At 38.0% G+C, this 27,630-nt stretch overlaps 4 protein-coding genes across 12 annotated transcripts in view; 2 read left to right on the top strand and 2 right to left on the bottom strand.

Moving 5' to 3' along the window:
- LOC122404910 overlaps positions 1 to 9,468 on the bottom strand; it is a 35,490-nt gene extending 26,022 nt beyond the window's left edge. For both annotated transcript variants that reach the window (XM_043409281.1, XM_043409283.1), the window contains exons 1-4: positions 9,203 to 9,468; positions 6,091 to 7,190; positions 3,769 to 4,090; positions 3,459 to 3,687 (exon numbers count right to left, since the gene is read on the bottom strand). In XM_043409281.1, the coding sequence (XP_043265216.1) occupies positions 3,459 to 3,687; positions 3,769 to 4,090; positions 6,091 to 7,190; positions 9,203 to 9,210 (1,659 nt within the window). In that variant the 5' untranslated portion in view covers positions 9,211 to 9,468. The remainder of the gene's footprint in view (positions 1 to 3,458; positions 3,688 to 3,768; positions 4,091 to 6,090; positions 7,191 to 9,202) is intronic.
- A 357-nt stretch (positions 9,469 to 9,825) lies between these two features.
- Positions 9,826 to 11,373, bottom strand: LOC122404512. Of its 2 annotated transcripts, none has more exons than XM_043408534.1 (5): positions 11,114 to 11,373; positions 10,909 to 11,045; positions 10,702 to 10,843; positions 10,518 to 10,639; positions 9,826 to 10,450 (listed from the first exon to the last, which is right to left on the bottom strand). In XM_043408534.1, exons 1-5 carry the CDS (start codon positions 11,283 to 11,285, stop codon positions 10,013 to 10,015), a joined length of 1,011 nt encoding a protein of 336 aa, XP_043264469.1. In that variant the 5' UTR covers positions 11,286 to 11,373; the 3' UTR covers positions 9,826 to 10,012. The 2 variants fall into 2 exon arrangements, with proteins under 2 accessions (XP_043264469.1, XP_043264470.1); XM_043408535.1 differs by having other exon boundaries at positions 10,729 to 10,843.
- Positions 11,374 to 11,592: 219 nt separating this feature from the next.
- On the top strand, positions 11,593 to 15,707 carry LOC122404511 (zinc finger FYVE domain-containing protein 1-like). 5 transcript variants are annotated; one of them, XM_043408531.1, is made up of 7 exons: positions 11,593 to 12,062; positions 12,440 to 12,889; positions 13,589 to 13,855; positions 13,963 to 14,335; positions 14,403 to 14,658; positions 14,773 to 15,208; positions 15,370 to 15,707. In XM_043408531.1, exons 2-7 carry the CDS (start codon positions 12,463 to 12,465, stop codon positions 15,591 to 15,593), a joined length of 1,983 nt encoding a protein of 660 aa, XP_043264466.1. In that variant the 5' UTR covers positions 11,593 to 12,062; positions 12,440 to 12,462; the 3' UTR covers positions 15,594 to 15,707. The 5 variants fall into 5 exon arrangements, with proteins under 5 accessions (XP_043264466.1, XP_043264464.1, XP_043264468.1 ...); XM_043408529.1 differs by having other exon boundaries at positions 12,440 to 12,898; XM_043408530.1 differs by lacking the exon at positions 11,593 to 12,062 and adding an exon at positions 12,080 to 12,293 and having other exon boundaries at positions 12,440 to 12,898.
- Positions 15,708 to 16,560: 853 nt separating this feature from the next.
- On the top strand, positions 16,561 to 26,837 carry LOC122404685 (forkhead box protein N3-like). Of its 3 annotated transcripts, none has more exons than XM_043408869.1 (6): positions 16,561 to 16,677; positions 20,511 to 20,921; positions 21,014 to 21,447; positions 21,553 to 21,856; positions 23,058 to 23,163; positions 23,254 to 26,837. In XM_043408869.1, the coding sequence occupies exons 2-6, from the start codon at positions 20,537 to 20,539 to the stop codon at positions 23,528 to 23,530; spliced, it is 1,506 nt and encodes a 501-aa protein (XP_043264804.1). In that variant the 5' UTR covers positions 16,561 to 16,677; positions 20,511 to 20,536; the 3' UTR covers positions 23,531 to 26,837. The 3 variants fall into 3 exon arrangements, with proteins under 3 accessions (XP_043264804.1, XP_043264805.1, XP_043264807.1); XM_043408870.1 differs by lacking the exon at positions 16,561 to 16,677 and adding an exon at positions 17,365 to 17,678; XM_043408872.1 differs by lacking the exon at positions 16,561 to 16,677 and adding an exon at positions 17,772 to 17,894.
- Positions 26,838 to 27,630: the final 793 nt, after the last annotated feature.

The raw sequence follows: 27,630 nt of genomic DNA, 5'->3' as shown, positions 1-27,630 counted from the left end.
AAGTTACGGATGCAGTTAAATGAGTATTAAATTTAATATAATTAATATACATATATAGATACAAACCTAAGATGTCTCAAATTTAAACTTTCAGACACCTCTGTCGAATGGTATAACAAGACAATGTTTAAATGCAAAAGTTATGTCTCCTTAAAGACTTCTGGAGAAACCAAATTACTCTTATACTTTTTAAATATTTCACTTCACAACACTAAAATACCAAGACACTGAAAAAATTGCTTTCATTGGTTCTGATTTGCCAACCAGGAATCACCTGAACGAAGTAGAGTCATAGACGTATTTCATTGGAATATTTATTCCTTTGAGATCACTGTATTTAATTGGAATTTATAACCCCAGTAATTCTCGTGGAATTCAAAAAATTAGCCCCACTTTTCTTCGATCCAGTCTCGATTAAATTTTGTTTGCACTTATTAAATCACGGTTTTTCCAACGAGTAAAATCGATCCAAACCGATCGCGACGATAGCCTCACGTATACAAATAGGAAAGCAGTGAACGATGACGTCAAAGAATTGTGAAATTTACGGTAATATTTATGAACCGAGTTTTTGTACGAGTGATAATCTAACTACGTCAGAATCGGTGTTTTTTAAAACATCGGTTTTTCTAACGGAACGATAAGAAAAGACTCGGCGCTGGAGACGTATGCGCGTGTCACTCTTTTCAAACCTAATTCGGTGAATACTATTTTCGGTGAATTATATTTTTATATCTGTAAACAAGTATAGAAATAGATAAATATACAGGGTGTTCGGGCAACCCTGGGAAAAATTTTAATGGGAGATTATAGAGGCCAAAATAAGACGAAAATCAAGAATACCAATTTGTTGATGCAGGCCTTGTTAAAAAGTTATTAACATTTAAAGTTCCGCCTGTACTGAATTTTTTTCTCGAAAATGCGCAGGATTTCGGGGGTATGTCTATTCACCAAAAATGATTGTAATTGACCCCCGCAACCGAAAATAATTTTTCCAGAACGGTTTGAAATTTTTGAATTTTGTCGAAAAATTGCATACCTCCTCGAATTTTTTTCTCGAAAGTCAGTAGGATTTCGAGGATATGTATAATGACCAAATCTGATTATAATTGACCCCCGCAATCGAAAATAATTTTTTCAGAATGATTTGAAATTTTTGAATTTTGTCGAAAAATTGCATACCTCCTCGAATTTTTTTCTCGAAAGTCAGTAGGATTTCGAGGGTATGTCTATTCACCAAAAATGCTTGTAATTGACCCCTGTATCTAAATATAATTTTTTTAATATGATTTGAAATTTTTTAATTTCGCCGAAAAATTTCAGTATCTAGTCGAATTTTTTTCTCGAAAGTCTGTAGGATTTCGAGGATATGTCTATTCACCAAAAATGCTTGTAATTGACCCCTGTATCTAAATATAATTTTTTTAATATGATTTGAAATTTTTTAATTTCGCCGAAAAATTTCAGTATCTACTCGAATTTTTTTCTCGAAAGTCAGTAGGATTTCGGGGGTATGTCTATTCACCAAAAATGCTTGTAATTGACCCCTGTATCTAAATATAATTTTTTTAATATGATTTGAAATTTTTTAATTTCGCCGAAAAATTTCAGTATCTAGTCGAATTTTTTTCTCGAAAGTCAGTAGGATTTCGAGGATATGTCTATTCACCAAAAATGCTTGTAATTGACCCCTGTATCTAAATATAATTTTTTTAATATGATTTGAAATTTTTTAATTTCGCCGAAAAAGTTCAGTATCTACTCGAATTTTTTTCTCGAAAATCAGTAGGATTTCGAGGATATGTCTATTCACCAAAAATGATTCTAATTGACCCCCGCAACCGAAAATAATTTTTCCAAAACGATTTGAAATTTTTGAATTTTGTCGAGAAACTTCACACCTTCTCGAATTTTTTTCTCGAAACTGTGTAGGATTTCGAGGATATGTATAATGACCAAAACTAATTATAATTGACCCCCGCAATCGAAAATAATTTTTTCAGAGCGATTTGAAATTTTTGAATTTAATTGTTAATAACTTTTTAACGAAGCCCCCATCAACAAATTGATATTCTTGATTTTCGTCTTATTTTGGCCTCTAGAGTCTCCCATTAAAATTTTTCTCAGGGGTGGTCGAGCACCCTGTATATTTATAAGATAGAATCATGTATATGGAACCGGAAGCTGTACGAAATCAAGGGGCACAGATTAAATAAATAAATAAATAACAACAGATAAAAAAAACACTTTTGTTCAATATTCAGCAAAAACAAAGCGTTGTCCGTGGTGGTTATTTCTTCCCAAACGCAGTGGCTGCGAACGCGTTAATGGGTTTCAGATAAATTGTCCGAATTCTATTTTGGAACGCTATCGCGTTCCATTCGAACGTGTTCAGTGTTCGGAGAGCGAGGACGTCAGTTGAACCCACGCGAAGAATGCACAAAGCGTGCACGTGCGCGACGAGTTTGTAAACACGCTGATCTGTATGTAAAGTAAGTACTTATATAAAAACAAGCAGGTATATACGTTTATATGTACAAAAGGAAGGCATGCATAACAGATCCCACGGTCTGCGTACGATACTGTGCGCTACGTCCTCTGCATTCTTCGCGAGGGGCCCGTCGGAACGAGAATAACAGTTTTGCAAAACGTCGAAGGATGCTTCACAGTTACACATCATTTTTTAAAATATCAAACTTCCCTCGTTATCGTCATTCTCTTTGCTCAAGAGAAACAAGCAGAAATACGTTTCTGTGATGCTTATGTTTCCCCCATTGAGAAAACATAACCTATTTCTTGACGTCTCGTATTTGTCTGATCTACAGATAAATCCCGTATAAGGTTTCGGTTGATCGTGAAATAAGACGTTTGGACTATTTAAAAAATCGATTAAAGTATCGATTGCTATCAGTATCGATTCGTGAGCATCGCGTTCCAATCGCAGAGGTCGCGTTTCATTGCAAACACGCCGTGAGCGAACCAAACAAGGTTGGTTCGATAGAAAAAGTAAAAAACGATAAAAATAAAAGCAACGAAATATCTCGTTCGAGACGAACGTAATTTACAGATAAATGTTAACCGCGCGCAGGCACGATCCTCGTCTACTTTGAACGTTACTGAACACCAAGACGAATTCCGTGTTCGACAGATACAGAACGATTCGTTTGTTCTCAACTGGAGCAGAAGCGTGACGTTGCGTAAGACAAATTACGCGCGTGTTCGCGGGAACAACAATGTGTTGGTGGTGTATCACGCTAAACATAGCCTTTCCTTCGTCGTAACATTGAAATATTTATACACCTGGAATGGAAGCTCGTCCAGAGCCATTTAACGAATTTCCATTTATTCATACTTTTTTTTTTTATTTCATACAATATATTGCTTTCCTCAAAATAGTTTCCTAAAGACAAATCAAAGAGATGTTTAAAAATGAAAAGCAAAACGATATCGACACTCACCCTGGCAGGTTTCACTTGCTGGAGTTCGATGACGTCGGATTCGTCGCCGCTGAGGCTGGAGATAGAGCCGTCCGAGATCTTCCGCGGCGGAATGTCCAAAAATTCGATCTTCCTCGTTTCCTGCAAGCCCGGTGCATTGTTTTCTTCGCCGTACGACGAGTCCCTGGTATAGTAAGGATTGGTAGCGTCCAAGCAGGAGTTCCGTCTGTTGCCAGCATTGTTAATCTTTCTGAAACAAATCGTCCAACCGTTAACCGGGCGCGTGGCAAACTTTCTCGCTATAGGGTTCTTGGAAAAGTGTAACAGATACCTCGTGGCGGCAGCATTCATAGAGTCGAGGCACAGGCAGGAGGAGTCCGAGTGCCGCCTGCTGCGACAAACTTGCAGGAACTGATTATCCAAAGATTCGCGTATCTCGTCGCAATCCAAGCAGGAGCAGCTGCTCGCCTGACTCGGTGTCCCGCTGGTCCCGTCATATTTCTCAAGGTCAAGATCATGCCTTTCCAGCTTCTCGTCCGAATAAGAGCAATCCGAATAGTCGCTGACAACAACGCTCGGCGTTCTCCAATATCTGGGCCTTCCCTCGTTGTGCTCCGATTCGCTCCCCTCCACCGCGTTCGAACCGTCCCATCCTGCAAACATTGTTTCATCAATTCACCGTTCAAACGCTTTTACGATCTTTGCACAGTTTCTATTCGCGTTACGTTTCACAACTAATACCGTACATCTATGGATTTTCCATGAACGTTATCGATAAATATTTTCTCAATTACGTCTTTGTACGAAGAATGGTAAAAATTTAGAATCGATGATCGAAGCGCTTCGGTTCGTAAAGTTATACGCGTTTGAAGATGCGTGTTGCACGGCTTGTTTCAACGACATGAAACTCGGTCGGTAAAGAAGTTTGTGGTTTGGCCGAATTATCGGTACGATGAGTTGGGTGTATTTATTTGCACAGTCGCCAAACTGAATACCACTTGTTGAATAAGCAAGAGGACTATTTATTATTTGAATACATATTGCTTTTGAATACATTGATTAGGTTTGACATTAAATCCTGGGGCAAAGGCCCCCATTTACTGCCAACTGTTTAGTACCATCGCTCTAAACTCTTGTACTTGAAATACCGAATAAACCTCGTGAAGTAATATGCGTAAAAAATCTAACATAACGTAACAAATCCCATTTTTTTAAATTATATAAGCATCATAGAAAATATCGTAATACAATGATTTATAAAATTTTCTTTATTTAATATTTGGATGACAATGACTGGTGGAAGCATTTCATGCATTTTGGAATCACTGCCATGGAATTGCATCCATGTTGTAGCTGTGTGCACCTAACCTAACTTTTCACATGTATATTACACGTACGATGTTTCTAGTATTACAGTACGACATACATTTTCATTTATAGAAATATGTAATAAAATGCTATCACTTCAAAGTTATCACTTCTTTAATACATAAACTTAATTTATCTTAACTTAGTTAAGAGGACAATAATTGGGTCTCTTAACCTGAAAATATTTGGTCAGTTGACAGTAATTGAGGGGTCAATGATTCTATGAAACACAATTTTAAATTAAATGTATTTAATAACAACAAATAATTTTTAATAATTCAGTATCTATGTCAGCATTTGAAGCATCACCAAATGTGACAAAATGTATTACTGTTCATTGATCTTGTGGAATTCCTTTAAAGTTTTCTTCCAATACTACATTTTTACAGCACTTCTTTCTTCTTCTTTGCAATAAACTAAATAGAATTGCAGACAAACAAAACAGCTAGATGAAAATGTGTCCCTAGAACATTAAATGTAACATTCCTTTTACGTGCCAAGGCAAAAATGAGTCAATAATTTTTCTTTGTTACATTCAAACAAAAAGCTCAAATTTATAAAAATATCTTACACAAGCTGAAACTGACATATATATCTACAAAACTTACTTTTCATACGGCATATTATTTGCAGCAATAAATAATGATCTACTAAAAAGTTCCTAATATTGATTCAGGCAAGCTTTTTACAGTGTCCAACACAAATATGCATAGGACCATGGCAGAGATACTGTTAGATAAGCAAAAATGATCAAAAATTGCGTAGACTGTCTGAATTAATAGCATTAATTCCGACAACCGAGCTGGTAAAAAAAATCAGGCGAAACGTTATTCCCCCGAAACGAGGATTAACCCCTTGACATACAAATAACGAGTTTGACTCGACGCGAGTTCTGTGTGCCACGTTTCACGATAATGAGCTCTCGTCGAGTAGTCTACGCTCTGTTCAGCGAGAACTGGCAACTATAAACAAGTGTCCAAAAGATGAAGCAGATCAGACGAATAAAGACGGATGCTGCCTCTTCTCATCGAAATATGACGTATCAAAACTAACAAGCTTTCACGTTCGAGAGGTATTCGTGAAAATTTCAATTCAAAGAAAATTAAAAACGTTCGAAAAATTTTAATCGAATCGTACGTGAAGGGGACTCGACCAAGAAAACTAAACGAACGGTGATGTCACTGGCACAGAGCCACGCGTGGTTCGGGTAAACGTGTTTTAACGGACTGCCCCCCACCACTCGGGCAAAAGCAACCGGTGTCACGATAATCCCCATCCCCCTCACCTTTTATTTGATCCTCGTCGCTCAGGACCGCGCTGTCGGAGCTGCAACATCTAGTGACCCGCAGCTTGTGCCGTTTGAGCTGGTGCGTGGTGATCATCAGCGACGCGTCCTCGTCGCTGGCCGCCGCTGAATCGAGGCTCCAGCAACGGGCCACGGAGCCCCTCCTTCGCTCGGGATCCACCTCGATGCCCTCGTCGCTCTGCGGGCTCTTGCTCAGAGAACGCACCACCGGCATCCTGATCGTGTCGAACTCGTCGTAGGTCTCGTTCGCCTCGATCGGATCCACCACGGTCTCCTCCTCGGCGTTCTGTTGCTTCTTCGACCTCATAGCGGACACGCCGCCCTCGTTACCGGCGTTTCCCTCACCGAACAGACGCTCGAGGCCGCGCACCAGCTCGCATACCGACGAACCGCCGTCGCTCTCGGCGATGTACTGATTCTCCACGATACCGACGCGCCGTTTACGCGAGATCTGCGCGCTCGAAGACGGCCCGTCGGCGTTCTGCGTCCGCGACGATTCCACGACGGCGGTCGTTTTTCGCGGCCGCACGGCACCCGCGCGTCGTCGCGGCAACAGCTGTTTCGGCTGCCTTCGTCTCAGGATCGCGGAACGGTTCCCGTCACCTCGTTTGCGTTTTCGAGATGATTCGCATCGTCCTCTCGGCACTAGGTCGCGAGACGTTCGATTTGAAATACGGGAGACGCATCGCGCACCGAGCCTGAACCAATCGCGACCGCGTCGTCGATGGTGGTAGTAAACGCCGCCATGTTGAATGCCGTGGACCACGCGGGAACTAGATGGGAAACGCGGCGAGATCGTCTGACCCGGTTTCAGCGATCGTGCACGACTCGATTCGAAAGGTATTCCATCGCGATCGTCGACAGTGTCGTTGCTTTCTTTGTTTTTCGCCTCGTTTGCGGGACGTTCGTTTCGATATTGACCGTTTGGAACCTCGTCGAAGCCCGACGTCGAGTTGGACGTTATGCTAATGTTCGTAGCGAAGTTCACCCTCTTTTTGATCGGACTTTTCTCGGGACTGGTTCTGACGTTCTTCCATGACCGATTCGGGACAGCAGTGTCGCTCGACGGGGATGCTCGACTGAAACGAGAAAAGAAACGTGACTCGGATTTCGGAACCGAGACTCGAATAAATTTTTTACGCGGCACGAGCACGATTCTCGAAACTTTACGATAACCTTTCGATCGAGGCTTTGAAAACTGTTATAAAATAGACCAAAATTATTTTCAAGAACGAGTCATTTTTATTCCTCTGGTGGTAGAAGTAGGTTACCCGTGAGTCGTCGGTGGTTTTGTCACTGTTTCCTTATGAATGAATTTCGAATTGAAATGATGGTTATTTTTAAAAAGCATATCTCGAGTATGAATGGCAAAGCGATGCTATAATTAACACCGCGCCGTACGTGTAACTGTCTCTGTCAAAACATTGACAGCCGGCTAACAAGGAAAAAGATTTTCGTTCTTATTTAACATAATTTTTACCGTTATATACGTCAACGCCGCGTAGAAAAAAAGTAGTTATTTAAAGACAAACTGTCTTTATAGCAATGTATACCGAACGACATAAATTTTTCTAATACCAATGTCGTCATTACGAGCTCTTATCTAATCTAGGAATTAGACTATTATACCGCGTCGTTGTTCCCCATACGAAACGGTTGTTATGATTCTATTTTAATCTTTTTCTCTCCGCTTTAGAGTAATTGAACACAGGTACGATATAACGGCAATGAATACAGACTTATATCGAATGTTATCTTAAAATACTTTTAGCCTGTGTTTTAGAAAAATTAGAATATTTTTATTCGACTTTCATTTTCGTAGAGTCGTAATATGGATTACGACCGATTGCTTGGAGGAAAAATTGCATATTTGCTGTTGACCAGTGTTACTTATCGCAATGTCTATAAAGTTTGCTGAAAACGACGAAAGTTAAGGACCGAGTATCCGGGTCGAAGAAATGCGGAGGGAGAAATGTATGGAAGGTATGCCAGGGTTGCTTCTTGCTCCTTCGATTGACGTCATAAGTGCGTCATAGGAGGCAAAGAAACAAGAAAGTGGGATTGAATGATCGCGCGCGTCTGTGCGCCGACCGCGTACGTACCGCTGGCTCTCGTGTATCGTTGCTTCTTTCTCTTTCTCGACAAGCGGTCCATTATCTCGTCAGTTCAAGTGCCCCTTGGCCACTTGAGCCTATCTGTGCTGCGACCGTTTGTTCGTTCGGCTGTTTCATTGTACGAAATAACCCTGTACCGTAACGAGCGGAATTACGAATTCTCTTTTTTTTTCTCTCTCTTTTTATATCACCCGCACCAGACTCGCGGCAAATTTTATTCACGAATAACGGACACAAATTTCATTTTTATTCGCGAAGTAACTATTTGCAAATTATGTTGCTCCTTGTTCGCGAATTAAATTTGCCCCACTCTTGTCGCCCCATGCATTGTTCTCCATCGACGAAACGAGAATGTTACTTTTTTTCAAAACACCGCAGAAAATCTGCGCGGTTGGCAAAACGTAAATAGCGCACGTTCGAATGCTCGGGCGGGCCACTGTATTTCGATGCACCGTTCTCGCTTGGAACCATGGAGAAAATTTACACGCAACCTAGAACGATCTCGCGGCATTTCTGTTCGAGAAATGAAGAGAAGATACGCACGCAGGAAGGCTTAGACACGTCTGGTCGGGCTCATATTTCTGTCGGAATCGGGTCAATGTCGGGCCAAGCAAGGCTAATGATTCGTTCGTGTACCAGACAAGCAACAACAAATCGTACGAATACGTTAAACTCCAGGTGGACGGTGTTCCGTAAAAATATCGGAGGAAACTTTTCTCGCGTTCCCGTCGTTGTTACCTTGGCAACGAAATCTACGTTGTCCAATAAAAGCGTTTGAATTTTCGTCGCGGGCAAACGCGAGAAAAAATAATTTATTGTCGCGGCGACGAGAGGCCGAAAACTTATTACGAAACTGTTCGACGCCGTGCAACTAGCATGGAAGTGGTACGGAATAACGTATTGCTGTCGACGTGCACGTAATTAACTAAGATGCGTGTTATTCTAGAATCTCGATTTCACGTTACGTTTCTTCTTACCTTTCCATCTCGATGTCGTATTCCGCATTTCATTCTTGACACCCGATCAGAAACGGTTCAAAGGATAAACGAAATATTTGTGAAAAAAAAAAAGAAATAAATAGAATAAGGAAACATTCGTGGTCGACGTACAACTTCATTTACAACTCGAAATAATCTGTATCGTGTAATTGGAATCCGGAGCAATTCGACCGGACGTCCTCGGCGTTCATTATTGCTCGCTATCTCCACGGGCTGTTAATTTTTAACCGTGGACGACTGAAAGAATCAATGTATGCGATGATTGTACGTCAATCGTAGCTGATGGCTGACTGAACTCGAGATTTGAACTTGACCACTCCACGGTGACTACCTATACATTAGTTCCTGTATAAAAGGAGGGGATCGATTGCATTTAAATCGGCTCTCTTAGAATTGAAGGTTCCCACCTACGATTGACGCAAAACTTGTAAATACGATATCACCTGTATCTCTGGATTTTCTATTATCTCATAATCGCGCCGATTCTTTTCTTCTCCCACGTGGGAAGGTCATGGTTTTTAACGCGAACAATCCCCAATTACCTTATCGACTAATATAAGATATTATAACACGTAAAAGACATGTATTTAAGAACTTAAAAATCCTTTATTTTTCAAACTTTTACTCTTAAGAAATTATCTTCTTTCGTAATATTTCCTTTCTTGTAAAATGTAACATTAAACTTCGTTATTTATTACAGCATACTTTTATATGTACATAAAATTCTTATAGCATAACGTTCTTCGTACAGCATCTATGAAAATATTTCTTTCTTTCTCGGTCGTTTCGTTACATCACTTCGTAGAAGTTGATGTCAGAGTGTTCATCAGGATTCACGATCAGGGATCCAAATACTTCAGGTTCGCCTGTAATTTTTTCTGACGCGTACGGTTTCAACCACTTCGTTATGGATATTCCTGTCCGCAGATTCTCTAAAGTTGTTTCGATAGACGGTCTGGTAACTAGAATCGTTCCTCTTTGGATGTTGGCTTTAAAAAATTTCCAGATTTCCGCGTGCACGGATTCTGGCACATAAAATTCGAACGGATTATTCATGACAATTATATCGCTACTTTGTACAATCTTTGAACAGTCTTCGATTCTCTCGTTCACAATATCAATACGATCGTTCATTTTATATTTTTTTATCATATCGCATTGTAACGTACAAAGTTCTTTATTCATTTCAACGCCGATGATATTCGAAGCAGATGTAAATATGTATGCCTAAAAATGATCGTATACATGTTTCGGTCAAATTCAAGGTTCTAAGAGATACAAAATATTATTTTACCCCGTATAACACAGCACCCAACCTAGATCCTACGTCCAGTAAAGTTTTTCCTTCCAGCGATGGTAAAACATTGTGAAATATGTACAGCATGGCGGACACCGACATGGAATGCGATATGATATCTATAACAAAGTTTTGTTTGATTTTGATTCAATTGTTCGTTGAATTATCGATGATCTCTTACTATATTCTTTTACATCACTGGACCCACAATTGACACAATACAAGTTGCTTAACTTTCCTTCGTCTATAAGCTCGTCGACTTCCCTGTTGTCATAAAGAAATGCATCAACGTGTTTCGTCGATGTCGCGTCACAATTTGAATTCTGTAAAGTTGTCACGATTAATGACATTTTTCCATCACCAAGTTTACAACGTTTATTAAACGGACCTCTCCAACATTCGGCGGAGTAATGAATTCCGACGAGAGAATACCATCGAATGGGATTCTACTTCTAACATCAGTAGCAATTCTTTTTATATTTCTTAATAGCTCTTCTTGCGAGTCGGTTTCGTTACGGCAATTATCTATAAAATAACCATTGCAGATTAGTCTTTACGTTAACGTTTACTGCACGGATTTGAACGTAGTGTACCTGTTGAATTTCTCGAGGCATATTCAATTTTCGCTTCCTCGGGACGCCAATTATCGGCAATAAATGATAAAAAGATTTGTTGATCCGTCGAATTCAAAGACCTCATGGTGTCTGTGAATACTCTTATAGCATCCTTAACGGACATCGTACCGATTCCATCAGCAACGTTCATTCTCTGTCTACACGTTTATTTACGAGGTTGTTACGTTTAATCAGTTCCATGTTTGAATTTTAGATGACTGAAGTGTCAGGCGGCCCATCATCATGCATGTCGAAGAAGCAGCGTCAGTAAGGTGCTTCGATCAAGAAAAAAGTGGCGTCATTCGGGCCCCCGAGTTTGTTGTTTCCGTAAATTATTTCAAAGTTTCTGGAAAATCAATAAAGTATGCGGGGTATAGATAACGATTAAAATACTTTTTCCTTTCAATTGAGAAATTAAACTCAAAAATCGTCTAAAAAAAATTAAAATCAAATCGTTTACAGTGTCGATTGCAATCGCGATCTGGCTGAAGCGAGAAAGTGCAACGAGATGTTTCCGGTGCACCCCGGGGCACTGTTTGTCATCTCTGTTCCGAGTTTGTTCTAGCTTCTCATTCGCTCTACAGGTAATATTGTGGCCGTAAAGTGGCCTCGTTTAGTGATTTGTAATTTCCATGATCAAATAAGAAAAACCTGTAGCAGCGTATTTGTAAGACGAGCGTGTTATCCTTGAAATCGCTTTCGATCGTGGAACGAGCTGTTCTCCAAAGTGTTCCCTGTTGAAACTGACGTACCCGCAATAACACAGTCAGTTGTTGTAACAGCGATGCCGTTACCAATGGGCATTTAACGTTTCAAATATCGTGAAAAATTCTTCGTGCCTCGTGAAATCATCACGAGACATCGAAGCTTGGTTGTTATGACGCGGTGTTGTTTAAATGTCTAACTAAGATTATCGAATCTAACAAAGGTAAGGATGTCGCCATCTCCGTGTCTGTCAATTTACGCAGTTAACTCTTTAGAAAAGTGACAATGTGACACAAAATTATGTATTTAGTGAAGAAAGCGTCGATACGGTGGTTTGCAAGTGTACTTTTAATACTTTTTCTACCGCGATATATGCTTCGTACCGCTTAGCTGACTAAATAATACAAATGAATAACAGTAATCGATGTAAACAAAAATAACAATCTCTGATATGGTATGTGCTTTCACAATCTCAAAAAAATTGTTGGAGAAATATTATGAGCTTTGATTGTGTTTGTTTTCTATAAGAAGAATTGACATTTTACAAAATTCTCCTGATATTTTGCAACTACCGGTAAAACAACATTTTTAATATTCCAGAATTAACACCGTCGAACAACACCATGAGCGGATTGTGGGAAAAAAATAAATTTGAAGCTAGCGGACCGGCCATTATGAAAAGTCTTAATAATATATGTATTTGCGACAGGGATAACTCAGTTTCCGAGAATGGAATACCTGCGAATGGATTGTACATAAAATGCTCGTGCAGAACGTTTAAGAGTTTTTTATTGATAGACGAACAAGAATATCTTAAAGTTTCCACTGCCAAACAATTCGTGGAGAAATTGAATTGTAGCGCGAAAGACGTTAAAGTAAAGGTGGTGTCTGTTTTTGGAAATATAGGCGATGGCAAAAGTCATATGTTGAATCAGACGTTCTTCAAGGGGAAAGAAGTGTTTAAAACTTCGAACAAACAAAACTCTTGTACGATAGGTGTTTGGGCAGCATTCGATCCGCTCCTTAATGTGATCTGTTTGGATACAGAAGGTTTGTTAGGTATTGACACTTACGTATGCATGGTACACCTTAACGCGTAATTCGCAAATTACAAATAGTACGTACGAGTCAGAGTGGTAGACATTTTTTATGTAGATAACGAATAACAAATAGTGCTTTATCTGGATAAAATTTTGTAACAAAATTTTCTGTTTTGGACACTTCGACGCTAGATTTATGTATGACGTAAGTTGTTAAAAAATAATATTTACGCGTTCTGCAATTTTAAACATGGAATCAGACATCCGTAAATCTAGTGTCGAAGGCTTTAAATCTCGTGTGGTTTGCATGTTGTTTGTGATTTTTCTGTGGTACAAAGATCTAATATTACAAACAGTTACGAACAAGTGTTACACAACCCGTACACAAGTCACACTTTCTACACAAATATACAAGTACCATAGAATAGTCACAGAAATATTATACACGATATTCCACACGCACACGCGCCACGAACAACGAGTAATCTTTCATTCTGGAATCTTTACTCGAACAAAAGTTTTATCTAGATAAAACCATACTCGTCACCGACGATCAACATATTTCCGCGATTCGATTATAACATAATAATGCCCGACACTTGTGGGAACTAGCCGTGGATAGAGAGATTTTAAAAGTTAAGGAGTGCCATATGTAGTCATTAAATGAAAGCTTTCCTTGCGTGTAATCGATTTCATTGTTTTTACTCAGGTATTAACGAAAGTGAAAATGAACGTACGAGACTATTACTTAAAGTTCTCGCCGTATCTGATATTGTAGTATATAGGACGCAATCCGAGAAATTGAAGAGGGATTTATTCACGTTCCTTGGTACAGCGTCGAGAGCTTACAGTCGTCATTTTCAAGCTGCCTTGCAGGCAGTGGGACAGAAAGAGGATGTTCTGAGCTCCTCGAGCGTAATGGGACCAAGCGTTATAGTATTACACGAAACAAGATACACCGAACCTTTGAACAACAGTACATATTGTCACATTCTCAGATTGATAGTAATTTCAAACTAAAAATTTTTTGCAAACTTGAACACCAGCGCCAGAATAAATATACCGTATTCCTTTCTGTCGCAGATGATTTGGAGAGCGCCGAAAACATTCTCAAAACCCAGTTCAATCAAATGAAACTGGAAACGGAGGCATTTAGTAGCATAAAATACGTTGGCGTGCAGGCGACAAATTCCACGACTGATTATAGACAGTTTCTGACTACTATTAAAAACGAAATAAATAATACGAGTGTGCGGTCGGCCAGGCATCCACGTTTAGTTTACGATATATTGAAAATTCTGAACGACAGGTTTTCCGAAAAGATCGACAATTTTTCCAATATTTTGTTCCCCGATCAGTATTTTACGTGCCCGGTTAAATGTCTTAGCTGTGAATGCAGATGTAGCAATAGCATGGGGCACCTTCGCGAGGGGAAACCTCACTGTTCCAGTACCAGGTTAGCTTCGTAATCGATTAGACGAGACGTTAAAAAAAATTATATTTCTCCATTAATATTTCGATAGGTGTCAGTATCAGCATCAGTATGAAAATATAATGTATACGTGTAAAAAGTGTTACGATAACGGAAACGAAGTACAAGTAACGAAAAAAACGGAGAACAACAGTAGTTGGTATGGTTTAGTTAAGTATGCATGGTCCGGGGATGTGATAGATTGTCCGCATTGTGGAGAAATATATAGGAGCCGTCAGTATTGGTACGGTAATAAGAATCCAGAAGAGTTCGTTGTTCGCACAGAAATCGTACACGTGTGGAATGCGGTATGTTGGTAGTAGATTACTTCTTTTTTTTTCAGCAGTAACCGCCATGACAGTTAACGCGTCAACGGGTGTTTCATTACCCGACGTTTAATAGTCCGAATACTTTTTTTTTAGGCGAAAAATTTAGTAGCGTCGCAAAATACGGCACAGAGGGTGGTCGATGGCGTGTCGTACATTACGGAAGCTGTAACCAATGTGTCTTTGCAACCGACAAAGATGATCTCAGCGTGGGTCGCCGATCAGGTGGCGCCGTCGTATTGGAGGCCCAACAACGAAATAAAGCATTGTCACAAATGTAAAACCGTGTTTGGGCCGACGGATACGAAACACCATTGTCGAGCGTGCGGCGAGGGATTTTGCGCGCAATGCTCGTCCCAAACGAAATGTGTTCCGTCGAGAAACTGGTACACGCATGTACGAGTCTGTGATACGTGTTACAACAACAACGACGAGGCGATCGAGTATTCGGAAGATGTGAACGCCAGAAAAGTAACGGAAACGGTAGTGTCCACTTTAAGCACGGTTGGCACGGTTTTGAACTATTCGAAATGTAAGGGGAAATGCGTAAAAATTTTAAGTACAGGGTGTGTCCCACGCACCTGGGTATATCTCTGAAACGGTTTTACAGTTTTCCCCAGTTGCGCGGTATACCCTGTATATTAACGTGTCAGAATTCTTTGGTTATTTAACATTTTCTTTTAATTTATTCAGCATTCATAAAGGACACTGCTCGACCTTCCTATTGGGTCCCCGACTCGGAGATCGTTAGTTGTTGCATATGCAACCAAAAATTTTCCGTCGTTGCCACTCTACATCACTGTAGAGACTGTGGACGCGGAGTGTGCGAGAATTGCTCGCAACATCGCAATCCTGTCCCGTCCAGGGGATGGGACAAACCAGTGCGCGTTTGCGATTCGTGCAGAAAGATCCATTAACGACTGTTAGATACAAAAATTAACGAGAAGTAAATTATTCATGAAAGACCATATCATGAAAGACCATTTGCAGATTGCTCTATTATAATTTTCAGTATGTATTACGATTTTATGTAAGATAAAGAAAAAGAGAATTACTTTCCATTAAATACTGTAAGTTATTTTCGTTTAAAATACCAAAATAAAGTATTGATACCTGAATAAAAGACGCCATATTATTTACACGATAGTCAAGTCGATTTCAATGACCCAGTGTACCCGTAACCTTCGGACGACCTTGAAGCGATGAAAGTGAAATTTTTTTACTAAAAACGACAATCGTCTCGAATCGCAATATTTTTCCATTTTTCGGAAAAGCTCGTTAATCGACATGAATATTCTGTAGATCATTTTTCAAGAAAAAATCACGCGGAGAATATTTGTCGAAGCGATTTTGAATTCGTACAGTTCGAGAAAATGCTCGTGAGAAACGTGTGGACGGCGTTTTGCCGCCATGCGATAATCGTTCGCTCGACTTTGATCGACAGTGCCGTAGCTACGCGTAATCGACATCGATAAAGTCGCCCAACAGGACACCAACTTTCGCTGTGTAGCGTTTAATTTTTTAATATTCAACGTTTTCATATATTCCCGACTGCTGATCGCCAAATTGCAAAGAATGACTACTATTCTATTAATTTTTTTAGTAATCGTATCTTGTTCTATGTTTTAATAATCAACGTTCTGCTGATTCTAGTACAGGAGAGATTTGGGGCTGAAATCAAGTTTGCACTCAAAATTTCTCGGTGCGCCCTCTGGTCGCAGAACATCGGTGAATTTATTCCATGGTAAGTTGTTGATTTTAATAATAATCCTGTTTCGGTAGCAGCATTCGTGGCAACGTTGAATATTTCGTTCAGTTCGTGTTTTCGCGGTTAGGTTGCGATAGATCGATGTCTGCGATGCGATACGATACAAGATGTTTCGGCAACCACGTGATGACGTCAAAACATGGCGTCTCAATCAGCTGGGTGTTGTGTAGAGTGTGCTTGAGATGCCCGTCTTTAGAAAACCAACGAAGACTGCCGTCTGTCTACTCGAATACGTGAGTTTTTTTAAAAAGTTTCGCACCGTTTCGTTCCACGCGTCCGCTCATAGGTGAGAGAATTTAAACGTGCCGCGACAAACGAACGCCAGACTAAAAACTAGAAAGACGCAAAACGCCGTTTCATTTGTTAAACGTTACTCGCTGGATCTCGTCGACGAAATTTCTCGACAACAGTGAACATCTACGAAACGTATCGCGAACGGGACCGTACGTTCGCTACGTAGCGAACGAAAAGCTTCGTTCTCCCGATTTTTCGTGCCCCAAATCCTGACGCGTACGTAAAAATACAGAAAAAAATATGGTTGGTAGAAGAGGTGTTTTTCTGTATGCATGATTCTTCTTCGACCGAATTCCCGCACGGGGCTGTTCGCCGTTGAAATAGAACGATACGGGACACGGGTTTGCATTGTACACGATGTTGATATCGTGTGCAAGCGATGCCGTGGCCATTTTCATGTTTGCTCCAGTTTCGTAATCATTATCAACTCCATATTTAAATTCAACAAGTATCGCAGTGGCATGTCTCGACTGTTCTCAAATTATTTGTGTGTCGCTTCACGTGGGACCCAGTTTCCACCAACGACGTGTTCGATTCGGTTTTATTCTTTTTTCTTGTTTCTTTATTTATTTTTTTCTCGCGCCCGCGGACACCACGAAACGATCGCGATCGTGCCACGGTACGAATTTTCGTACGAATTAAATGTCTGCGTGTAATTTGTCGCGTTTCCACGCGTCGACGGCCGATTTCTGTCCCGTGTCCTCTCGTGCTGATAATGGAGACGCAAATTTACAAACGCAGCCGTCGAGATTGTTTCGCGTAGCAAGTGTGTTAATAACAAGGACGGAGAAACATGTTGCGAAAACAGACTGCACCGAGCGGACGCCATTTTTTTCGAAAACGATTTAAATGTAGAATATCGGTGCGGAAAATTGTGTGAAATGGGACACGCACGAAGTACCTGCGACACTGTCGAGCAAACCGACGGATATCATTTAAGGTATTGAGGAACGCATCGATTCCATCAAAGTTTATTTTCAGATTTCAATGTGTTCGTAATGGTACGGCCATTTTGTCGCTTATTAGTGGATAAACAAATGACGATGTTGGTACTTTGGGTTCGAGGCTACAGGCGCGTCATATGCGCGGAAATTCAATTTCACTAGCTACGCGTCCCTTCCTTAATTATAGTATTCCTATATGATACCAAAAATAGGTAAACGTACGAACAATATTTAGAACGATTATTCTCCAATGCTGTTTCTCATCCGACGTTATTTATCCATTTAACGTTGTACACATAATTCTCCTGCCGTGGCTCAATCTGAAACTTGAGATATTCAGATTTTCGTGCTTCGTGAAACGATTGATAACGCAAACCAAAATATTTAAACACTAGATAAATAAAACTTCATTCGGAGTCGTAAAAAAGAAAGTTTTGAAAATAATAGAATCTGATCTCGAAGTAAAACTCGGACAGTGGGGCAATTTTTTTTTTTTGTATCATACATGTGTTTCCTTCTGTCTGTTACTGTTCAATATCTTTACTGCGAGAAAAATAATAACGCGACTCTAAAAATCTCCGTTTTTCTTTATAAATTCACTGATTAAGGTATCCATATTGGAGCTGTTAGTGTCATCCCTAATGCAATTATTGTAACTTGATTCAGTATCGAATTCTAGCATTAATAAACAATATTTGGCAATCTTTTAATTTTGTTGTTGCATAGATGTATATATATTATACGGTATGAAAAAACAGTCATAATAATTAAACGACAAGTCGAATTATAGGTTATGTAGTACCATTGGCGTCAGTAACAGTGTACAATTTTCGTTTCTACGAGTTAATACTGTCATAACAGTAATGGTAAAATGCAGAAATTGTTTATACCAGTCATTGTTACCAAAAATAAAAAGTTTTTAATGGGATTGACTGTATATGTAGTCAGTGTGTAAATATAGTGTTAAAGAAACTTTTCTTTTATTATTCACGATGCTCGTAAATAATTGAAATCGAAATGAAAATCCGTAACATGTACGTGGCGAACACGTTGTCAATGATTGGATTTCTGCGAGTGAGTCGATGCATTCGAGAAACTAGGTGTAACCACGTTGCTAGGATTATGAGGAAGCTGTTGCTTGGCAACAGCATTTCTGCTTCGTTGCCGGTCGAATCGTCGACGCTTATCTACTTGGCCCCTCCCCCCTCCCCCCACTTTGTCGATTAAACGTCTTTTCCCCCTTTGAAAACAAAACGAACATTTTTACAGCAGACGAGCGGAATTCTTACCTGCACAAAAGTTTCGAACAACGGATAAAAAGTTAAACAACTACTAAATCGTTATCGATCGAATAAAAAATTAGAATGTGAATCGTAAAATTAAACTCCGCGACGAAAAGATAACGCGCTAAGTAATTCTTTTAATTTTCTCATACGTAATTAAATATAACAACAACTCTTGTAGTAAATATACAGACAGGGATGTTCAGTTAACCCTGGGAAAAATTTTAATGGGAGATTCTGGAGTCCAAAATAAGACGAAAATCAAGAATAACAATTTGTTGATGGAGTCTTCGTTAAAAGGTTATTAACAATTAAATTCAAAAATTTCGAATCGTTCTGGAAAAATTATTTTCGGTTAAGGGGGTCGATTACAATCATTTTTGGTGAATACACATACCTTCGAAATCTTATCCACTTACGAGAAAAAAAATCAAGTTGGTACTGAAATTTTAAGACGAAATTAAAAAATTTCGAATCATATTAAAAAAATTATATTTAGTCACGGGGGTAAATTACAAGCATTTTTGGTGAATAGACATATCCTCGAAATCCTACTCATTTTCGAGAAAAAAATTCAGAAAGGTAGACCAATTTTTCGGTGAAAAAAAAATTTCGAATCGTTCTAAAAAAATTATTACTAGGTTCTGGGGTCAATTATAATCATTTTTGGTGAATAGACATACCCCCAAAATCCTGCGCATTTTCGAGAAAAAAATTCAGAAAGGTAGATAAATTTTTCGGTGAAAAAAAAATTTCGAATCCTTCTAAAAAAATTATTACTAGGTTCTGGGGTCAATTATAATCATTTTTGGTGAATACACATACCCCCGAAATCCTACACATTTTCGAGAAAAAAATTTATAAAGGTAGACCAATTTTTCGGTGAAAAAAAAATTTCGAATCGTTCTAAAAAAATTATTACTAGGTTCTAGGGTCAATTATAATCATTTTTGGTGAATAGACATACCCCCGAAATCCTACACATTTTCGAGAAAAAAATTCAGAATGGTAGACAAATTTTTCGGTGAAAAAAAAATGTCGAATCGTTCTAAAAAAATTATTACTATGTTCTGGGGTCAAATAAAACTATTTTTGGTGAATACACATACCCCCGAAATCCTACACATTTTCGAGAAAAAAATTCAGAAAGGTAGATAAATTTTTCGGTGAAAAAAAAAATTTCGAATCGTTCTAAAAAAATTATTACTAGGTTCTAGGGTCAATTATAATCATTTTTGGTGAATAGACATACCCCAAAAATCCTGCGCATTTTCGAGAAAAAAATTCCGTACGTGCGAAACTTTAAAGTTTAATAACTTTTTAACAAAGCCTCCATCAACAAATTGGTATTCTTGATTTTCGTCTTATTTTGGCCTCCAGAATCCCACATTAAAATTTTTGCCATGGTTGACCGAACACCCTGTATTACTTCTAAAATTTAACATTTACATTTCCTCGTTTCTAAATTCGCTGTAGTTTAATTTTTCTTTTTTACTATCCGAGAATTGGTTTTCATGATTTAACAAATGCAATTTTATTTTACAGTGACGAAAAGAGATACTTGACACAATATGCCGCCAGATAGACCAGATGCATCCGAAGTAGAAACTGAAATTGGACTGAACAGTACTCAGGTCTTCAGTTTTGGGGAAACGGTGTACACGATGAAAGAAAAAGAAAACACAAGTGCTTTCGTCGAGACAAATTCGACCGACGAGCTTCATGGGGAAATTTCAATGTCGGAAAAGTCCATAGAAAAGAACAGTCAGTTAGACGATGATTTGACTTCATTGAGTTGGCTCCATCAACAAAATCTGTTGAAGGATTTGGATATTTCGAATCCCTCGAAAGATATGAAAAACAAAAACGTATTAAACAACAACATTTGCGACGACATGGCAGACTTTTCTGAAAACACTAATTCGATTTCGAGTTTGGATGATGGTTATTGTCCAGGTAATTGTTTCACGTTATTCGCGTTATGTTTCGTTCGATGGTATGGTATTAATTAAATGTAATTTTCTCCCTTTTTCGCGTCACTGCAACAGATAATAATGGCAAGATAAATAACTCAACGTCACACGAACATAGTCAGAGCTTTCAGCACTCCAACAAAACTGGTCAAAAGACAATGCAAATCTTTCAAGAGTCGGTAAAAAATCACTACAATTCCTCACAAAATAATCAAACGAAGATATCTCTGAGCAACAATAATCTGCCAGTTTCGAATCGCAACAAACATCCAACACATATACCGTATGATCCTCATTTACACAGGAACAGTAAACCACCATATTCATTTTCCTGTTTAATTTTCATGGCTATTGAAGATAGCCCTGTAAAAGCTCTGCCAGTCAAGGAGGTGTACGCCTGGATTTTGGACCACTTTCCATATTTTAGGAACGCACCCACCGGATGGAAGAACTCTGTTAGACATAACCTAAGCTTGAATAAGTGCTTTCGTAAAGTGGAAAAAGCTCCAGTAAGTATATTGTGTTAGATTTTCACTAAAGGTGTTTGCACAAAAATAAAGAAGCAGCGAGTTTCGAGGTTTCGAGCGTTAATTTTTACTTGTTTATTTTTTCAGAATTTGGGCAAAGGTTCGTTATGGATGGTAGATGCACAATATCGTCCGAATTTAATACAAGCATTGTCTCGTGCTCCATTTCCACCTCCCACTGCTCAAACTTTGTCTTCCCCAGAAAAACCGCAGAGAAAGAACACGAGCACGCGCCTTCCAGATCCTATCCTCTTCCCATACCTTTCCAAAAGACTGGCATCGAGCAACATTACCGATAACACAGAAACTGAAGTAGACAGCGACGTAGATGCAGCTGCCGCTGCTATGCTTTCTTTCAAACACGGTCCTATTATTTTAAATCATAATAAAGGTAACTTGACCGAAAATTCGCGTATAATTTCCACAAATATTGCGTTCATATTACACTGGTCAACGGCGTTAAATCAATCATTTTTTGTTCCAATATACAGGGTGCTTAACCCTGGGAAAAATTTTCATGCGAGACTCTTGAGGCCAAAATAAGACGAAAATAAAGAATACCAATTTGTTGTTGGAGGCTTCGTTAAAAAGTTATTTACAATTAAATTCAAAAATTTCAAATCGTACTGGAAAAATTATCTTCGCTTGCGGGGGTCAATTCTAATCAGTTTTGGTCATTATACATATCCTCGAAATCCTACGTACTTTCGAGAAAAAAATTCTTCACTGAAAATCTAATTAGATGCTCAAATTTTTCGGTGAAAAAGAAAAATTTCAAATCGTTCTAAAAAAATTATCTTAGCTTGCGGGAGTCAATTATAATCATTTTTTATCATTATACATACCCCCGAAATCCTACACACTTTCGAGAAAAAAATTCGAAAAGGTGTGAAGTTTTTCGACAAAATTCAAAAATTTCAAATCGTCCTGGAAAAATTATTTTCGGTTGCGGGGATCAATTATAATTAGTTTTGGTCATTATACATATCCTCGAAATCCTACTGACTTTCGAGAAAAAAATTCGAAAAGGTGTGAAGTTTTTCGACAAAATTCAAAAATTTCAAATCGTCCTGGAAAAATTATTTTCGGTTACGGGGGTCAATTATAATCATTTTTGATCATTACACATACCCACGAAATCCTACGCACTTTCGAGAAAAAAATTCGAGAAGTTATGAAGTTTTTCGACAAAATTCAAAAATTTCAAATCGTTCTAAAAAAATTATCTTTGCTTGCGGAGGTCAATTATAATCATTTTTTATCATTACACATACCCCCGAAATCCTGCGCATTTTCGAGAAAAAAATTCGGTACGCACGGAGCTTTCAACGTTAATAATTTTTAAACAAAGCCTCCATCAACAAATTGGTGTTTTTGATTTTCGTCTTATTTTGGCCTCCAGAATCCCCCATTAAAATTTTTCCCAGGGTTGACCGACCACCCTGTATATAAACAAATGAGAAAATGCTCAATTATGAAAGATACAAATAATTATTGAAAAGTTGTTCACCAGTGTTATTAGCAGGAGGCACTAAACGACGATACTAATGTTTCGAATCTTATTTATAGTAGTGTTTTAAATTTTCACACAGATCGTAAACGAAAATTAGTGGAGTCTGAAAAGTTGGTTCCAGTAATCACTAGAAGCTCCAGCGAGGACCACACGTACAGCTGCATTACCTCAATAAAACAAGAGAGGTGAGTGTATCGTTGAAAATTGTAATAACACGATAAAAATTACAGACGATAACGTGAATTACATGTAGTAAATAATGTTTGATTGTTCAGCAAATATTCCTGCGAAGAAACGAACCCCGACTTCGACGAGCAACGGAAAATAGCGGAGGGTGCGGACGCTCTTTTGAATTTGGCGGGTGTTACCACGGCGGTTAGTCACAGTAGAATATCTCATGTACAGGGTGTCAATCCGGTACCAAAGTCTGAGAGCACGTCGAAGCCGAAGAAACGCTCGGTTCCGAACGATTACTCGAATCCGCCTGAAAAGAGACGTAAACATTGGCCAAAGTGGAGCGAGGGAAAGCGGTATTTAAAGCAGATTATATAAAAGTTTCTGTCGCGCGTGCGCGCAACTGAATCGCGCGCCACCCATGTATCCTTACCACGCATCGAGCGCAAAAAAAAAAAAAAAAGAGAAAAACGAAAAGAAACATTTCGAAATTATATTTTCAATATCGATTGTCGGGACAGAACGGACATTTAATCTTACATCGCTGACAATGAATCAATCGTCTTTCGAATACGACTAATAATAGCAAAGAATTTGCATCGAAGTTATATTGCCAGTTTTTTAGGCATGTAAGGGCGAAGAAAAAAATGAGTGAGAGAATTGAACGGCGATCCGCGTCGCGTCGCATTCGAAGGGAAGGCTCTGTCGGCAGGTGCATTTCTATTTAAAGTATAATTAAAAAGGAAGAAGAAAAAAATGGAAAAAAAAAAAGAAGAACGAAGTGAAAACGAGAAATGAAAATATTATTGGCGAACGCTCAGGGTTTAGAACTCGCTATATGCCAAAATAAATTCAGTAGCACTAAGCAACAAGCAATAATAGAAGGGTAGTGTTTAAAAAAGTTACTTTTCTCAACATGTTACTAAGACATGATACAAACTAAGCGGTTCATGGAAATGTCAATGAAGTAAAAAGCAAAAAAAAAAAAAAAGAATCACTATCGCGTACTAAATAACGATGAACTTTTTAGACCTGTTGTGACGATTATACATATTAATTCATAGAGAGTTTAATTAATGATAATAGAGTTCTATATATTAGGTTTTTGTAGATATGTATAGAGATATAATTGATATCTATTCGATAGAGAAATTGATAATATATTTAAAAAAAAAAAAAGATTATATATATACATATATATATGTGTACACATATATATATATATATACACACACCATACACACGTTCATGTTACGTGCTCATTCATCACGCTCGGAATACATCTGGTCATGTACACGGCTGTATGTGTGCGTAAAATCGTTCCGCGAGAACTATCAGTAACGGGGAGAAAGAAATACGGAAAGTCCAGTTACGCTGAGCATGGATTTGAAATGAGGGAGATCTTATCATTTCATGCCTTTTTCTACTATCTTCGTGGCTTTTGAGATGATTTTGAACAGTGCTGTATATATGTAGATCCTACAATGTATGCATAGACCAGTTGCAAAATTTTGTTAACGGATCAATATATATATCATATATTGATAATATTGAGCGTATGGTATAAGAACAAGAGGTCATCCTATTTTTATAAAAAAATAAAATAAAAAAATAAATATATTCATAATATTAAGAGCATTGTGAATACCTGATAAGTAAACGAGTTGTATATGTGGTGAAAAAGCGGATATCGATGAGGAAACTGGTCTTGTGTACATTAACACGTAGTTCTATATAGAGAGAACGTATATTTTTACAGGGCACTGCCCGCGTGATAAAAGCTCTTCCTAATAATTCGCTAAAAAAACACAGTTCATTAGCTTAAACCACTTACTAATTGTAATCATAGTAACTTGCGTGACACTACAAAAAAAACACGAGCATGGTAGCGCAGCCTGAAACAGTTTCATGTGTTTATGATTACACGCCATATAATTGTAAAATTTCCGTGAAAGAGACGTTTAATCGTTCGATTCGTTTTTTTTTTTTTAATAGCGAAATGCATATAGTGAAGGGGTACTCAGCTCGGTGAGGACTTGGTTACCAATTTAAAATTACAAAATTTTAAATCGGACACACGTTTCTAGTCTTACGACTATATGTATAAACGTAAAAAGAAAACGAGAAAAAAAAAGTAAATAATGAAGTAATATCACTTGTTAGGTCGATAATGATATTTAAGCGTCACAGTTGCAAATAATGATGAATTGTTACCTGTAATATATGTTACTGCTGGCTCAGATATATTCAGACGCAAGACTCATGATTATTGCTTTCACAAAGGTGCAATTTAGTTTAACTTATTGATAATGACATCGTTTATTTCTCTAATGTTTAATGTCTGGTTGCTTTGGAACATTTTTTAAATTACACCTGGTAATAAATTTAATTAAGTCACCGACCGCGATCATTTTGTCTGCGAAGCAACGGGAAAATTATAAATAATATAACAAAATTCTGATGTGTTATTAATGTAAAGAAAAAAAGAAGAAGAATTATACTTAATTTAGCATAACCGAGAAGTTCGAAAAAGTACGATAAATTGAATGGACATATTGACGGGGACGCGCTGCCAAAACTTTTTATGTGATTGTAGCTAATCGGCTACAGAGAAAGATCCAAGATAAGGGTGCAAGGAAGAATGCCATGTTATATACGATCGAGGAACCTAAATTTTTGAGAGAAATGTACATTTTTTATGTAACGTAAAATTTATCCTATTTAGATGCACGTGCCCCGAGGGCTGGGCACACTTTTCGAAATTTGTATACACACAAGCAAGACCAGTTTTTGTAGACTTTACGTTTTCTATTGTCTGTGATATTATTGCAAAACTAAACACGCCTTGTTGTTGTTGTTATACTTTGGTGAAACGAAAATTTTTAGAGCTTTATAAGTTTTTATTGTTTAGAGAGAAAAAAAGAGGTGTTTGAATCACACTTTCTGATATTATTAATTGGCATTCTTGCTGACAACCTTAACATTCTAATCTAGATAGGGAAACTGGCATCTTCAAATTAGTAGTGTTATATACATATATGTATATATATATGTGTGTGTGTGTATAATACATATATATATGTATACATACATAAAAAGAAATATATATACGCATATATATGTATATATATATATGTATATATCTATAATTATATTATATACTGAAAGTAATATCACAGTTTTCGCTATTTGTTGAAATTTTTAGTCCTAGCTTTTGTTTGCTACGACTGAAGATCTGTTCTTCCATGTAGTTTATTCTAATGTAATCAATTAGGGGGTGGGATGCCATTTATAATAATAGTGATCTAGCTAATCGATCGATTACAAAGTAGAATAATCGATTAGCGAGACAACGTAAAGCAATACACCAGTAAATCCTGACATTGGGCAGAATACTCTTTAGTCGGCCGGTCCTCAGGAAACATTTGTTTACGTTACAACGTAATAAAGCGCAGTTGCACATTGTGAAACATGTATATGAAAATTGTACGACAGAGCAATTGCACAAGGGAGCTCGCTCGTCGAGTATTTTTACCAAGTATTACCTGTAGCGACGTACGCGATAAAAAAAACACCATTTCTTTTATGTGATCTTACATAACGCATGAGAAATCATAATCGAACGCAATGTTAAATAGTTCGCTCTTGTCGATCACGGACCGGCTGGCAAATAACAAATAAACAACCATCGATGACTAAAACACCAAAAAATCGAGTGTACGAAGCAAACCATATTTCATTGTATCGCGACTAGCCACGGACAATCAAAATGTAAACATGGTGTTTAATTTGCTTCCATTACATGACATCGTGCCAAACGCAGAATTCATTTATTTTGAGGAACAGATGTTAATTTATATGTGTATCTACGAGTTGTACATTGTACGAATTTTGTTGGCGTAATATGTAATATTATTATTATTATTATTATTATTATTATTATTGATAATTATATTATCATTATTAATATAATTATTACTCATTTTAAACAAAATACACTGTAAAATGTTTGTTAAGTTTTTGACCTTGCTTATATAATTGAGTAAAATATTTAATATTTTAGATTGTAACCAAGACAGAACTTTATTAATGAAAAGAATATGAGAAATCAAATACGAGCTGGATCAATTATTTACATTCTTCAACCTTCTCGATCACGATCAATTCAAACTGCAAAAATTATAAATTAATAACAGATTTGTACGTACACGTACGTGTATCGGAATTGGGCTGAATGCAGTCTGATTACATTTGCTACGATACGAGCCCATGTAATCGCATTGTAGATTCGCATTCGTAACAACGAACAAAAAGTACAGTTTCTTAAATTAAAAGTAGCGTGTTTCAAGATTTCGAAAGTGGCGCCACTCGCGGGAATGTTTCGCCGCGCCAGTAAAACGAGCGTGCACAGCGACGAACGCTTTAGTTTCACGAATACAGTCCGAGCGAGAGCGTAAACGTTCGGCGTGAGCGTAATA

This window comes from Colletes gigas, unplaced genomic scaffold (genome assembly GCF_013123115.1).
Source record: "Colletes gigas isolate AHSC1104 unplaced genomic scaffold, ASM1312311v1 Colletes_gigas_Sc00003, whole genome shotgun sequence".
Classification (NCBI taxonomy): domain Eukaryota; kingdom Metazoa; phylum Arthropoda; class Insecta; order Hymenoptera; family Colletidae; genus Colletes; species Colletes gigas.
The sequence above is the reverse complement of the archived record's forward strand: the minus strand, read 5'-3'. Positions and strand labels throughout refer to the sequence as shown.